General features: G+C 38.9%; 1 protein-coding gene across 1 annotated transcript in view; it reads left to right on the top strand.

The window, feature by feature from the left end:
* Positions 1 to 12,542, top strand: part of LOC127437251 (transmembrane protein 178B-like) — a 41,574-nt gene extending 29,032 nt beyond the window's left edge. Inside the window, exon 4 of the mRNA XM_051692072.1 lies at positions 11,893 to 12,542. Coding sequence (XP_051548032.1) covers positions 11,893 to 12,146 — 254 coding nt within the window. The 3' untranslated portion in view covers positions 12,147 to 12,542. The remainder of the gene's footprint in view (positions 1 to 11,892) is intronic.
* Positions 12,543 to 15,807: the final 3,265 nt, after the last annotated feature.

Raw genomic sequence — 15,807 nt, 5'->3', positions numbered from 1 at the left:
AAAAGACATGAACACAAAACATGAACAAAAACATATCTAGATGTGACAGTATGACTTTAAAAACTGTTATCACAATCTTCTTATAAATATAACGCTCAGTCTTATGTGTTAAATTAAATTACAACTTACTGCGGAAAATTTTAAGGAGACTAAGATTGATATTCAAGAAGTGTTGAACATAGATGTTAATAATAATATTATGTCATGACTATTTGTAGAATATTTATGAATTTTAAAAACGTAGACATTCAAGGTAAGTGTAATATTACACAGTACTGGGTTATATGCACACAATGAAGGCAATGAAAAGACTCAAGACATGTTTGATTTAAAGTATTTGTTAAGAGTACCTTGTTCTCTTATTTCAAACCATAGTATATGGAGAGTACACAAACAAAGTATAAACAAAAGTACCCTGTACAGACAGCATGTATTTAGCAGTATTCATTTGGTTTATTTCCCTGCATACAAACATGAAGGGGGAATGCTACTGATCGTACTTCCTGTCCATTTAATTTTCAATGTGTACACTGAAAAATGTTAACTTCATGTAGTAACATCTAAATGGACTGCTTTGATTCAAGTCAAAATATTATTTAACATGTCAAAATCAACCTGAATATGTTAAGTTACACCAACAAAATGAACTTTACAGCTTAGATTATTATTCAAGATGGTGCCGCAGATGGTAGCCACGGTGTGGAGCTCTCCAATTCTTTTGTTGTTTTTGTTTGTTTGTCCTGTGTTAAGTAATCTTTTTCCAATCAGTTTTACCTGGGATGCTTTTCAGATGCTTTGCTGGACATTTTAGTCGGAGGCGCAGCTGTGTTGTTTAAGAGACGCAGGTGAGGGAAGTGAGCCGGCGCGCTGGTCAGGCTTTGTCAGCGCGGCTTTCGAACAGTGCTGCCGAGTATTCATCTAGCAAATCTCTGCTCTCTTCCTAACAAAATGGACAAACTACATCCCTCACCCTTACAAACAAGGACTTTTCAACCTCTGCTGCCTTGTGCTTCGCAGAAACCTGGCTGAGTGAAGCCATTCCGGACAGCGCATTACGTCTGCTGGGGTTTCAGCTGTTCAGAGCGGATCGCATCGCGGATTTAACGGGGAAAACGAGAGGCGGTGGAACATTTTTTACATCAATGAAAGTTGGTGTACACATCTTGAGGATTTTAACAAAGCAAACCTCACACGCGTACTGCCCAAATACAAACAGCACATTACATGCCCAACCAGAGACAGAAATATACTGGATCATTGCTACACAACAATAAAGGATGCATATCACTTTGTCCCTCGTGCAGCTCTGGGACTCTCTGATCACTGTCTGGTTCATATTCTTCCAACCTACAGGCAGAAAATAATATCAGCTAAACCTGTAGTAAAGAGATGGACCAATGAAGCAGAGCTGAAACTACAAGCCTGCTTTGATTGCACTGACTAGAGTGTATTTGAGGCAGCAGACACTAATCTGGACGAGCTCACAGATACTGTGACATCATATATCAGTTTCTGTGAGGATATGTGCATTCCTACTAGGACTTATTTAACATACAACAAGACAAACCGTGGTTTACAGCAGAGCTCAGGCAGCTTCGTCAGGCAAAAGAGGATGCTTACAGGGGTGGGGATAAAGTCTTGTACAATCAGGCCAGGAACACACTGAATAAGAAAATCAGAGTGGCTAAAAGAAGCTATTCTGATAAGCTGAAAAACAAGTTTTCAGCTAACGACCCTGCATCAGTGTGGAGTGGCCTGAAACAACTTACTAACTACAGGACTCCTACCCCCAACACTGTAGTGGACCAACAAATGGCTGATGACCTGAATGTGTTCTACTGTAGATTTGAAAGGCCCAATCTCACACCCCACACCCGCTCTGACCATCACTTCACACAAACATCAACACCTCCTGCAACCCCCCTCCTCCCCCTCCTGCTACTCAACCTGCACTTAAGATCTGTGAAAGGAGGTGTGCCGTGGCTTCCGAAAACAAAAGACAAGGAAAGCACAGGCCCAGACATTGTCTCACCCACTTGTCTAAAATCCTGTGCTAACCAGCTGGCCCCCATCTTCACAGTGATCTTCAACAGATCACTGGAGCAGTGTGAAGTCCTATGCTGCTTCAAATGTTCAGTCATCATTCCTGTCCCAAAGAAACCCAAAATCACAGGACTTAATGACTACAGACCCATCACTCTGATGTCTGTGTTCATAAAATTCATTTGAAAGACTGGTGTTGGCCCACCTGAAGGACATCACTGGACCCTTTCTAGATCCCCTTCAATTTGCTTATCGAGCAAACAGGTCTGTGGATGATGCAGTCAACATGCAACATCTGGACAGACCAGGGACATATGCAAGGATCCTTTTTATGGACTTAAGTTTGGCTTTCAACACCATCATCCCAGTTATTCTCCAGACTAAATTACACCAACTCTCTGTTCCCACGTCTATCTGTCAGTGGATCACCAGCTTTCTGATGGACAGGTAGCAGCTAGTGAGACAGTGTAAATTCACTTCCAGCACATGTACAATCAGCACTGGTGCCCCCCAGGGATGTGTGCTCTCCCCACTACTGCTCCTTGTATACAAATGACTGCACCGCCAATGACCCATCTGTCAAGCTCCTGAAGTTTGCAGATGACACTACTGTCATCGGCCTCATCCAAGATGACGAGGAGTCTGTATACAGAAGGGAGGTTGAACGGCTGGCTCACTGGTGTAGTCAAAACAACCTGGAACTGAACACGCTTAAAATGGTGGAGATGATTATGGACTTTAGGAGGAACAGCCCAACATTGACCCGCCTCACCATACTAAATAGCACTGTGGCAGCAGTGGAGTCATTCAGGTTCTTGGGCACTACCATCTCACAGGACCTGAAGTGGGAGACCCACATTGACTCCATTGTGAAAAAGGCCCAGCAGAGGTTGTACTTCCTTCGCCAGTTGAGGAAGTTCAACCTGCCACAGGCGCTGCTGATACAGTTCTACTCAGCAGTCATTGAGTCTGTCCTCTGCAGTTCAGTAACTGTCTGGTTTGGTGCAGCTATGAAATTGGATATCAGAAGACTACAAAGGACAGTTCGGACTGCTGAGAGGATTATTGGTTGCCCCCCGCCCTCCCTTCAAGAACTGTACACTTCCAGAGTGAGGAAAAAGGCTAGAAAAATCACTCTGGACCCATCTCTGGGTCATTATTTAGTGTGGAGCACAAACAATCACTTAACAATCAATTATATGACTGATCTTTGAAACTTTGACTAATTATTCCAAATTCTGTCTGTCATTTTAGACACAGACAAAAAAGAAACAAGTAAAACATTTTAACCTAGTGCATCAATTTTGATTTCACTCTTTGTCCCTCGCATTCCCGCTGTGCATGTGCCCTGTTTATTCCCTGGTATTAATATGCATATTAGATGCGTATTAGCTGGTGCCATCATCATTTACACCTGGTATTGGGCATCCCTTTTGTGTTTAGATTTTGAGTAGAGGGTATCTGATTTCATGACTGCATACATCAATCATTACTTCAGTGTGTTAATGTACGATAATAAAGCGCAAACTGCATAATAACAAAAAGAAAGCACAAAAAAGCAGCGCATAATTTTAGCCAATTATGCATGCATTTAATAAGCGCAAACATCACGTTTAGAGCAGAATTTTCCATTATTTTAGTGGAGTAACTGTGTTAACTGAGCTTCACAGATATTCACATCATGGACTGTGAAGTTCTATGAACTTGTGCATGCGTGTAAGCGCTTTTACCGGCAAAGTTTAAAAACCTTGTTTTTGCACAGCGGTTGATTGACAGGTAGAAGTTTCACACTAGAACTCCACTTTTCCACTTTTCACTGGACTCAAACAAGGGGAGTCAAAAATCTATCATAAAATCCTATCTACTGTCATGTATGTGCCATTATAATAGATGATATGCCCCTCAATGCCCTAGTACTTATAAAATGAAAACAAGTATGACTGATAAAATAAACCATGACAGAAATTTTACAGAGAGTGACGAATAAAGACATTTTTCTGGGCAACCTCTGAACATGATGCCACACAAACATCCCTAATAATTTAATTTCAGCATAAAACACCACTAAGACGTGCACATCCACGTCAAAAGCTCAAGTGACCGTGAAAGTAAACCACAAATAGGCAAATCGTCAAAGGGTGTGCATATTATCTCACCAATTCGAATGAACAGCATAACAAAACTAATCAAAATGACAGACTCCCAATATTTAGCAGTCATTGATATCTAATACAAACCAATGCATCAACAACACAACGCCTCAATGCAATGGCATACAATTCAATGAAATGATGAACGGTGCTTTACTAATCCAACCAACAGCACATTTGAAAAAATGAGCTTTTAAACTTACCAATGAAGTTCACTACGCAGGTATGCAGTCAAGAGCGGTAACTTCCGATGCTCATGTCAACAGCTGACGTAAATATGATCAAAGCTTTTGATTGGCTTAGGGGCAAAGGCAAACTAGCCCCTCAGGCCATCGTTGAACACTCTTTGCACATGCGCATGACGTTCTCCAAATCTCCATTGATTAACATTGAGGACAATGAGCAAGCCCCACGCATAGCAAATGACAATGATTAAATGGCTTTTACGCAACATATCTTAATAATAATATAATTTATCAAAAAAATATATACTTTTTTCTTGTATAATGGACATAAAACACGTTTAAGTTGTGGAAAATATATTCTTAAAATAAATTTATGATGATGCTATGCAATTTGCACAACAGCACCACCTCTGGTGGGGCTTAGCCCCACTTGCCCCTAATGTAGGGACGTGGCTGGTCATACAAGTCATCATGTTTCATTGTTTGTGTATTTCAAATATCCTGGTTCATATGCCACATTATTAAGACATTCCATTAAGTAAAAATACAAATGTAATTTTATTGCAATAAATGCAACAAAAGCTAATACAATGTCGAATAAATAGACAATAAAATATAATCAGTCTGATGACAGAGCCATGGATTGTAGTGAAAGATTGGTGTGGTTTGTATAGCACATCCTACCTTGCAACACCATATGAATCTTTCTTTCGATCTGTTTTTATAGTATATATGTATTGTTAATTTGTTCTAGTTACATGTATGGTAAATTTAGTAATATAATCATTTAATAATATCACACATTTTAAATTCAATTGGAGTTCAGACATTACATTTCAATTCTTCTTAAAGGCTTTAAAAACTGAAGGTGAGTGAATTTACCTAAAGTTCGTTGTCTATCAAATGAAATATCAGCTGGTACTATACCAAATTATTTTATTTAAAGTTTTATGTTAACATGGTTATATTTATCAGTCGATATACGAAAATGTAACCTTGTTTATCTGGTATGACAATCTGTGTCTTTAGTATTAGCGCATGATAATGGCTTTAAAAACATATGCTGTATGACCCTAAATGTCTCAAACCTTCCTGATTTGTTAACTGACTGAGAACACAGTTAAATTTTCTTTAGACACATATTTACAATCAAGAATTTACAATTTACAAATGAGAACTTAACGGACTGAAATCAACTTATGTCATGATAAAAGCAAGATACATCTCAACAAGGAACAATCAATAAAGTAATAGACATACTGTATTTCCATCATGGTCCTTGTTAGATTAAACATATAGATGATTCCCGATAGCCTGACAATGGCTGAATCTAACAAGTTAATCATGGGTTGTGCTAGGTTGAGCTACCTGATCTTAGGCCTCCCGAATGTTTTTAGTAAAACTTCATTTTCATTATCCTGCAGGCATATCAGAATTCGAATACTTTGGTATGGAGTTGTTTGTAAAAATATAAACATTTTCATAATATATATTAGAAATAATACCGGTCTTACTAGAGCATTAATATAACCAAATGACCACAATTTGGCTCGTGGTGGTTTTCAGCATACAAGTACACTCATGATTTACGGTTGGTGTGTGTGCTTGTGTGCGGTCAAAAGGTCTGTCACGGTGAGATGAAGCAAGGGAAGTAATAAACACTGGCTATTTAGAGATATAAACCTGAAAACAAATGCTCAAGGTATATGCAAACTTTTCAGTAAAACAAAATCTTTTATTAAGAGACATCATGAATCTTGCAAACTTTGGCTAGTCCAGCAACTACTTTTTTCCCATAAACGTCCTGGTTACTTTCGTAACCTCCGTTCCCTGATGGATGTGTTGATGTAGTGACACTAGGGGTTACTCTTGGGAGCCCTAAACACCTCTGATCTTTGAAAAAAGGCCAGTGGGAATTGGCGAGTGGAATATGCATGCCACTGCCCCGGACATGCGGGTATAAAAGGAGCTGGTATGCAACCACTCATTCAGGTTTTGTGCTGAGGAGCCGAGACAAGGTCCCGGCCATTTCAGCGGGTAGTTCAGCGTTGTGGCAAGAGAGACACAATGTCTCATTCCTTCCATCAGGGAACGGAGGTTACGAAAATAACTAGGATGTTCCCTATCTGTCACTCACTCGAAGTTGTGTTGATGTAGTGACACTAGGGGTCCCTATACAAAACGTCACGACTACTGAACTGTGTTATGTGGACTAGCGGTGCGAGACAGGCAGACCTCTGTGTGCCTCATAGCCAGCACACCAGGCCATCGCGTAACCTCCCCCAACGCTCTTATGAGCATCGAACGGCCCTTCGGGAACAAGTCGACTGTCCAACAAATAGGGACAGGCTAGCCCATCCGTGGCCCCTTTTCCTCTTTTTTCTCCCCAAAAAAGGTGGAATTTTTTAACCAACTGGGGGCCATAAATGTCTACATCGGGGGGTGTCACTCCCAAGGGAAAGACACCGCAGAGACCACATCCCGCCCAGAGAAGGGGGGGTATTTCGAGTGGAAATATGTCACATGGTCTTACCGAGTCTTGTCGGAAGTATGTCATGTGTAGAAGTCACCTGGTTGGTCCTACCCGAGGGGGGAGGAGTTTCTACAAGCATGGTGACCGGGGACAGAGGGGCCTCTGCCCAAGGAAGACGCAGTTTACCAACAGGGAAATGATTTAGCAGAAGATATAACAAATGGGGTCACCTATGGGGAACCAGCACATGTGGAGCACCTACCCCAATACAGGGTTTAGCACATGTACTGGGCTGGCAGCGAGTTTCTCCGCAAACTCGTCTGCCACAGGGCTAAGGAGGAAAATCATTCAGGGATCACAACTTGTGAACATGACTGGGAGTCAAAGGCACACATCTTCACCTCATGGGAGGGGAAAGGCGCTATACGCAAGTGGTACACCCGGCCAGCTGTCCTGGAACTTACCTGTTCAGACCTGACAACACATGGGACGAAACCGGCTCAACCCGGAGATTATAGAAGCTCGCAAAGGTGTTGGGTGTCGCCCAGCCCGCTGCTCTGCAGATGTCCGCCAAAGAAGCGCCACTGGTCAGGGCCCAGGAGGCCGCTACACTGATAGTTGAGTGGGCTCGTAGCGCCACGGGGGGTGGCACGTCCTGAGCGTGATATGTCATCACGATGGTGTCAATGACCCAGTGGGTGATCCTCTGTTTGGAGACAGCGCTTCTATTCCGCTGTCCACCAAAGCAGACAAAGAGCTGCTCGGAGCTTCTAAAGCTCTGCGTGTGATCCAAACAGATGCGTAAAGCACGCACTGGACACAGCAACGCCAAAGCTGGGTCTGCCTCCTCCTGGGGCAGCGCTTGCAGGTTCATCACCTGATCCCTAAATGGGGTCATGGGAACCTTGGGCACATAGCCCGGCCGGGGTCTCAGGAAGAAGAGAGAAGTCTGGACCGAACTCCAGGCACGTTTTGCTGACAGAGAACACCTGCAGGTCCCCTACCCTTTTGATGGAAGTGAGCGCAGTCAGGAGGGCAGTCTTCAAAGAGAGTGCCTTAAGCTCAGCTGACTCCAGGGGCTCGAAGGGGGCTCCCCATAGACCCCGAAGGACTACAGAGATGTCCCAGGAGGGGATGAGACGTGGTCTGGAGGGATTCAACCTCTTAGCACCTCTCAGGAACCTGATGATCAGGTCGTGCTTCCCTAAGGACTGTGTCGTGGTGTGCCGCTATACCGGCTACATACACCTTCAAGGTGGAGGGGGACAACCACCCCTCCAGCCTCTCCTGCAGGAAGGAAAGCACCGATTCGTCTGCACATCTCTGGGGGTCATCGCATCAGGAAGAACACCACTTAGCGAACAGATGGCACTTCAAAGCATACAGGCGCCTCGTAGAGGGAGCCCTAGCCTGAGTGATCGTGTCTACCACTGCGGGTGGTAGGCCACTTAGGTCTTCTGAAGAGAAAATCTGAATGAGTGGTTGCATACCAGCTCCTTTTATACCCGTATGTCCGGGGTAGTGGCATGCAAATTCCACTCGCCAATTTCCATTGGCCTTTTTTCAATGATTAGAGGTGTTTAGGGCTCCCAAGAGTGACCCCTAGTGTCACTACATCGACACAACTTCGAGTGAGTGACAGATAGGGAACTCATGTTTTATCCTATTTAATGGACTGCTATCTTCTAAACACACCCAATGATTCAATGATTTAAAACAGTCAGCTGTACGCAGTGTGCATTAAACTACAGAAATGGACAAAAAGTGTGTTTTGATTGTGTTTTTGAAGTCGTGAACAGTGTTAAAAGTACATTAAGCATATCAGAGGCTGAGACAAGAGTTAGTGTATCCTTTAGTTTTCAGTAATATTTTAAAATATACTTCACATAAATGAGTCCTCACAGATGTAAACTTTAATTATAAATTGTATTGTATTACTATTTTTCATCAAAGGATTAACCCATACATATCCACTGAGCCTAAAACCGCACCTGAATTTAATACAGTTCTGTAAAAAACTGTTAACATCAGATTTGAGAACCAAAATATTTGTGTCAAAGTGTGGCCTGTCTATCTGAGTGTGACACCTGCAACTTAACAGAACATGTGTAGTTTAAAGGTTTATAATTTGAGTTAGCTGGTTATTTGTGAAATTAACAGATGATATTTGAATTAAGAAAAACAACGAAATTGTTTATGCTGATGCATGTGTCTTGTGACCTGCACTAAAGAAAGTCATAAGATGGCTACAATTGCACTTTAAAAAAAAACTTACATAGTTTCATGTGATATTTCACATATTTACTCGATTTTACAAAATAACATTGTCTGACTGATGCATTCAAAGAGATTTTTTTTATCACAACTACGATTAGTTTCATCCACTGAATGAATGAGAAGGACAAAGAACAAAACATACAGACCATCTTCAAATCGTGAACCACAGCAGATCCACTTTCTGTATGCTAATCATAAACTGGTGTGTTGGTTGCTAACATCTTACTAATCTACGACATTGAATTTAGTTTAATGATTTTTATGGTCACTGAATATAAAACTTGTTTGAATTAAAACTACAACCCCAATTCTAAAAAAGTTGGGACAGTATGAAAAATGCTAATAAAAACAAAAAGGAGTGATTTGTAAATTATATTCACCCTTTGCTATATTGGAAGCACTACAACTACACATTATATGATGTTTTACCTAGTGAATTTCACTGTAAAAAAAACAAAAAAAAAACACGGTTCCACTGTTCTACTGTCCATCTCAGATGAGACGTCGGAGAAGTCGGCAGTGCTTCTGGACAGTGTTGATATATGGCTTCTCCTTTGCACAGTAAAGTCTTAACTTGCGGATGCAGCGGCGAGTGGAGTTGACTAACAAAGGTTTACTAAAGTTATTCCAAGCCCATGTTCATGATATCCATTACAGATGAATGATGTTTTTTAAGACAGTGATGTCTGAGGTATCAGAGATCACGCGCATTCAGAAGTGGTTTTCATCTTGCCCTTTACACACCGAGGTTTGACCAGATTCCTTGAATCTTTTAACTATAGTGTGCACTGTAGAGGGTGAAATGGCCAAAATCCTTCCAATTTGTCTTTGAGGGACATTGTTCTCAAAGTGCTGGATTATTTGCTGAAGCATCTGTTGGCAAATTGACAAGTCTCGAATGATTCTTGCTCTTGAAGGACTAGGCTGTTATTGGAGGCTCCTTATATACTATGACACGATTGCCTCACCTGGTTAACATCTCCTGTTTCACATTGCCTTGTTATTTTAACTCGTCACATTGTAATTAGTCTAAAACTGCCTCTGTCTCAACTTTTTTGGAGTGTGTTGCAATCATCTGATTTGAAATTACAGTACATAAAAAAAGAAAAAAGAATAAAAAGAAATTCACAAGGTAAAACATCATATAATGTATAGTTGTAGTGTTTTCAATTTAGCAAAGGGTGAATATAATTTACAAATCAATCCTTTTTTTTTTTTTTTTTTAAGCATTTTTCATACTCATACAACCCCAATTCCAAAAAAGTTGGGAAAGTTTTTACAAAAGTTCACATTTCTATTATTTATTTCATAATTGTACTATATAACAGAGGGAAGGCCCTTAGCATTCTCTGTTTTCATAAACCCTGTTTTCAATTACTGTATCAGAAGGCTAAGACTAAATGATTCAGTGGGTTGTTATGCTAGATTGAGCATTTATGACCAAATAAATACAAATGTAATGTCTTTGGTTGAGTTCTACATCTACTTGTACTCTCTAATTAAGTGTGACTGTTACATTTACAGTCGAAAAAGGAAATCGCAAGTGCTTACCTTAAAACATGATTAATTATAACATTATTGGAACTATTATTATTTTACCGTTTTTGTCACAAACTAGGGAATACATACTCGATAGGCTTATGTTTGTTGCTTCTACCCTAAAATGATGTCTCTACCATTTGAAATAATACGAATAGAATAGTGATTAATCACTTATTCAGTGTTTTCACGGGTGTGTTAAAATCATATTTTCTGTGTTAATTGCTGTTTCAATGTCTAAATTACAGATTTTAAGGAGTGAGATTAAGAAATGTCAGTAATTATTTGAGATATTGAATTGTATTGTTGTATGAGTACTCTCCTGGTATGGTAACTTTGTCATTCTAATGAAATTATACATGTATATCAATTCTAAAATTACAGTCTATGTACTGTTTGCAACCGTAGGTGAAAATTAGAAAGACCAAAAAAAGGTCAAAGACCAAAAAGTTGAAAAATGTCAATACTTCATTACCCTGTTAGAAGAAGACAAGTAAATTGTCACTAACACTTTTAACAATTGTATTATCAAAGCTTATCACTGTAGGCACAATCAGTGTAAGACTGTGAATATAAATGCATAGGATTTGATTTAATATTTTATTTGATTTATGAAAAATTGAACACAAAATGTTAAATAAATGTATGCACTGTACTTGGTGATAATGATAACTGGATGCCACTCACTGAATTTAACATGCAACATAATGAGGACGTGTAAAATTGTGTTGCACGTTGCATGACTTCATTATGTTGCTATTAAATTTTATTGTAGACAGTAAACATTATATACAGTGCAATATACATTACATACAGCTGAAAACACTGCGCTAATATTCTATTTAGAACACTTCAAGGGAAGCAACTTAAATGTGTTTTCAGTACTATTTTGCTAATCACTAACTTTTAAAAAGATAGAAATAGTATTAGTATTTTTGAACAATGTGCTCTAGTCTTGTCCATCTAAGAGAAACAGCTGCTTTATTCTAAATATGGTGTCTACATTCATGAGTGCCACCATCTTGAGATCACATGACCAGCCGAATTTTGTTTGCTTTATCTCAGTAATCCCATACGAATAGCGCATTTTTACAATGCATATTCAATGCAACAGGTGAACACAAATTTAATTGAATCATTGTCTCACTGAACCCAACAAATCATAAATAATTTAAATGTGTGCTGTCATTCATTAACTTTAGTTGTTTTGGTTGTTTTTTCACAGGTACCTGCTGTATCATATCTCTCTGCACATGTGTGGCTGGTATTAATTTCGAGCTGTCACGGTACCCACGCTATCTGTACGGCCTGCCAGAGGACATCAGTCACGGCTACGGCTGGTCCATGTTTAGCGCGTGGGGCGGTCTGGGTCTGACTCTGCTGGCTGGCTTTCTTTGCACACTTGCGCCCTCTCTCCACAGTCCTCAGATCACCACCACCACCATACACAAACCACGGCAGGAGAACGGCATAGTGTGACACCATAGCGACACAAACTCTCGCAAGAACGCATAGATTTACAAGCACAGACTAAATCTTACTGACACAGACAAGTGTCTTTACATGTCAGAGAAAATGATAAATAAATCGATACATACGCAGCAGACATTGTGCAGATACACTGCAAGACTTTCCCTATGACAAACTTTAATAAGATGAGGACTGAAAACAGGAATAATAAATAATGAAGTGATCCAGAGTGCATTTGAGCTAAACTGACTGGAGTTGTAGAAAAACATGCACAACAAGAAATCATTTTCTTAATCAGTATTTTTTGATTATTTTCCAATAAAAATAAATGAACATCCTTAAAGGGTTAGTTCACCCAAAAATGAAAATTCTCTCATGATATCCCAGGTGTGTATGACTCTTTCTTCACCAGAACACATTTAAAGCAAAATAGAAAACATCTCAGCTCACTAGGTCCTTAAAATGCAAGTGGATTGAGATTCGACTTTTGAAGCTACAAAAATCACAGACAGTCAGCATAAATGTCATCAATACAACAGCTGTTAACTTAATGTCTTCTAAAGAGACACGATTGCTTTTGATGCAAAAAGATAAATATTTAAGTACTTTTTTAAACTCTAAATCATGCTACCGTTTGGCTGTGGTATGTACGTGTGACATAATCACATTGGCATTTGAAACACGTGAGAACTGACACACATGTGTCACAGCCGGAAGAGCAGCGCTGTTTACAAGTGAGAAGGAGGAACGCTGTACAGTAGCTTAGTTGGTTTTGGTTTAGATCTGTTATTATCTGTTTCTTTACTCACAATGGTGCATTTGTGTGCTTATCCTGGATGTCTCAACTGAGTGGAGAACATGAGATTACATCTGTATCATGGCAATGTGAATACGTCACACGAGAGACCGCGTGATCTCCACCCTCTCATGAAGCTTACCGGCAGCAATGGTTTATAGTTTAAAAGTACTTAAATATTGATCTTTTTTCGTACCAAAAGTTATCGTATCACTTTAGAAGACATTCATTTAACAGCTGGAGTCGTATGGATGATGTTTATGCTGACTGTCTTTGATTTTTGGAGCTTCAAAAGAGAAATCTCCATTCATTTGCATTTTAAGGACCTACTGAGCTGAGATATTTTTCTATTTTTCTTCAAATGTGTTCTGGTGAAGAAAGAAAGTCATACACACCTGGATTTTATGAGGGTGAGTAAATGATGAGAGAATTTCCATTTTGGGTGAACTATCCCTTTAATGGGATACTTCACCTAAAATTGTAAAGTTTGAATGACTTTCATTCTTCCACAGCACATTACAGAGCCCCTTCGAGGACAGGAAGGGAATTTATTTTCCTAAAGGTTGTGTCCCCTCACAAAAAGTTTAATGTTCACTCGCAATGAGTTTTGCGTTACCTCACAAAAACGTTTTATGTCTTCTTGCAATAAGTTTTGCATTCCCTCAATAGTTTTGCACTCCTTTACAAAAAGATTTATGTTACCTTGCAAAAGTTTAATGTTCGTTCGCAATAAGTTTTGCATTACCTCACAAAAGGTTTTGCATCTGTTTAATGTTCTCTCGCATAAAACGTTTTGCCGTTCCTCGTTATAGTTTTGCATTCCCTCAAAAAAGTATTACATTCTTTTGCAATGTTTTAAGTTCCTTACAAAAAGTTTTACGTTTTCTTGCAATAAGTTTTGCATTCCCTCAATAGTTTTGCATTCCTTTACAAAAAGATTAACGTTCCCTTGCAAAAGTTTAATGTTCACTCGCAATAAGTTTTGCATTACCTCAAAAAAGGTTTTACGTACTCTCGTAAAAAAGCTTTGCATTTCCTCATGATAGTTTTGCGTTTCCTCAGAATACGTTTTGCGTTCTCTCACAAGAAGTTTCACGTTCAATCTCAATAAGTTTTGCATACCCTGGCAATAAGTTTGACGTTCTTTTGCATTATTTTTTACATTCCCTCACAAATATTTACTGTTTGTTTTATGTTTCCTCATGATAGTTTTGTGTTCCTCACAATAAGTTTTGCGTTCCCTCAAAAAAGTTTCGCATTCAAATAATATTTTTGTGTACCTTTTCAATAATCTTGTGTTTTCTCACAAAAAAAGTTTTGTGTTCCCTCCCAATAGCTGCCATATACATCCCTTGCTAAAATTAACCAAGGTTTTACTACAGTAACAATAATCCAACTATGGTATTTACATGAATATCATGGTTAAAATAGGGTTACTTTAGTAAAACCATGGTACAATTTGTGGTTATGGTTTTACTATTGTATCCCTATTTTAACCATGACATTCGTGATAAACATATGGAAATAATGCAGGACAAATCTATGGTAATAAAAGTCCTAATCACGAATATCAATGTTGAAATATGGTTAATGTAGTAAACCCATGGTAAATTTGGTGGCTACTATGATTTTACTACAAATACCATAGTTAATCCATGTTTACTGTAGTAAAACTGCAGAAAAGGATGGATAAAACTATTGAGAGGTAATGCATATATTTTTTGTGAGGAAATACAAAACTATTTCAGATCTTCTCTCCCTGCTCTCTAAGAGACTCTGTAGCAAACAAAAGGCAGTATGTTCAAGATTGACTCCCTCAAAACAAGTCTTAATCTCTTCAAACTGTATCTCATACAATTTTGATTCTTAAGTGTTGTGTACTGTTCCTGCAGCACAACGATTAGGGAACTGTGCTATAAGTTCATAATATGTATGGCTTTGATTCCCGGGGAACATATATCCCGATGAGTCACTTTAGATAAAAATGTCTGCCAAATGTAATGAATTTCTCTTATTTTACTAAAACACAAGATGAAAATACAGATTAAGAAAATAACTTTTGCAGTGTGAGCACAAAAGGAGACAGACAGCTGATATTTTATTGAATATTGATGGTGTTTCTCATGGTGCTCTCTTTCTGTGTCGTTTTGTTTGTATGGTTTTCTATCTGTCTTTACCTGTCTTACTGATTGACTGTCTCTTGCTCTACCTGTCTGTCTCTCTATCTCCTACTCTCCCTTGTTTCTGTCTCCCAACTGATTGAAAAGTGCAAATGTCTCGGAGAATGACTAATCTTTTTGTTCAGTGATCTGTTCTGTGTTTTGGCCTTGCCTGCTGCATAGAAACGAGAAAAACAAGTTAAGGCACAACAAAATAAACTCTTTTGTCCTTAGTTTCTTCCCAATCATGTATTTATTTATTTATTTATTTTACAATATAGCTAAAAATGGCTATCAGCACAAGCAAAGCAGATTTTTGTTGCAAAATGTGAAAATGAACCAAACTCATTATCGAGGAGTCTTCTGAAATGATGTGTTATGAGATATTAGGAAGGAAATGTTTTGTTTTGAAATTATGATATGGTTTCTGATTTTCTTTTTCTTTTCTTTTTTATAAAATGATCCTGAGTCATCTCTTGTGGGTTATTATGTAAATGATGTCATTGTTTTGAATTTATGAAACACAGTAGTTCAGTATGCAGTCATAATCACAGTGTTTTGTGGGTGGGGATTTTTATTTGAGTATCTTCTGGGTTACATCATATAAATAAAACAAATTAATGAGACAGTCTGTCTGCACTGAAATCACTCTTCTACAAACTAGAACTCTTCTAAAACCAGGTGACATTACTGAAGAGGACTGTAAGCAAAAATG

This window comes from Myxocyprinus asiaticus, chromosome 48, assembly GCF_019703515.2.
Source record: "Myxocyprinus asiaticus isolate MX2 ecotype Aquarium Trade chromosome 48, UBuf_Myxa_2, whole genome shotgun sequence".
In the NCBI taxonomy this organism is placed as follows: domain Eukaryota; kingdom Metazoa; phylum Chordata; class Actinopteri; order Cypriniformes; family Catostomidae; genus Myxocyprinus; species Myxocyprinus asiaticus.
The sequence above is the reverse complement of the archived record's forward strand: the minus strand, read 5'-3'. Positions and strand labels throughout refer to the sequence as shown.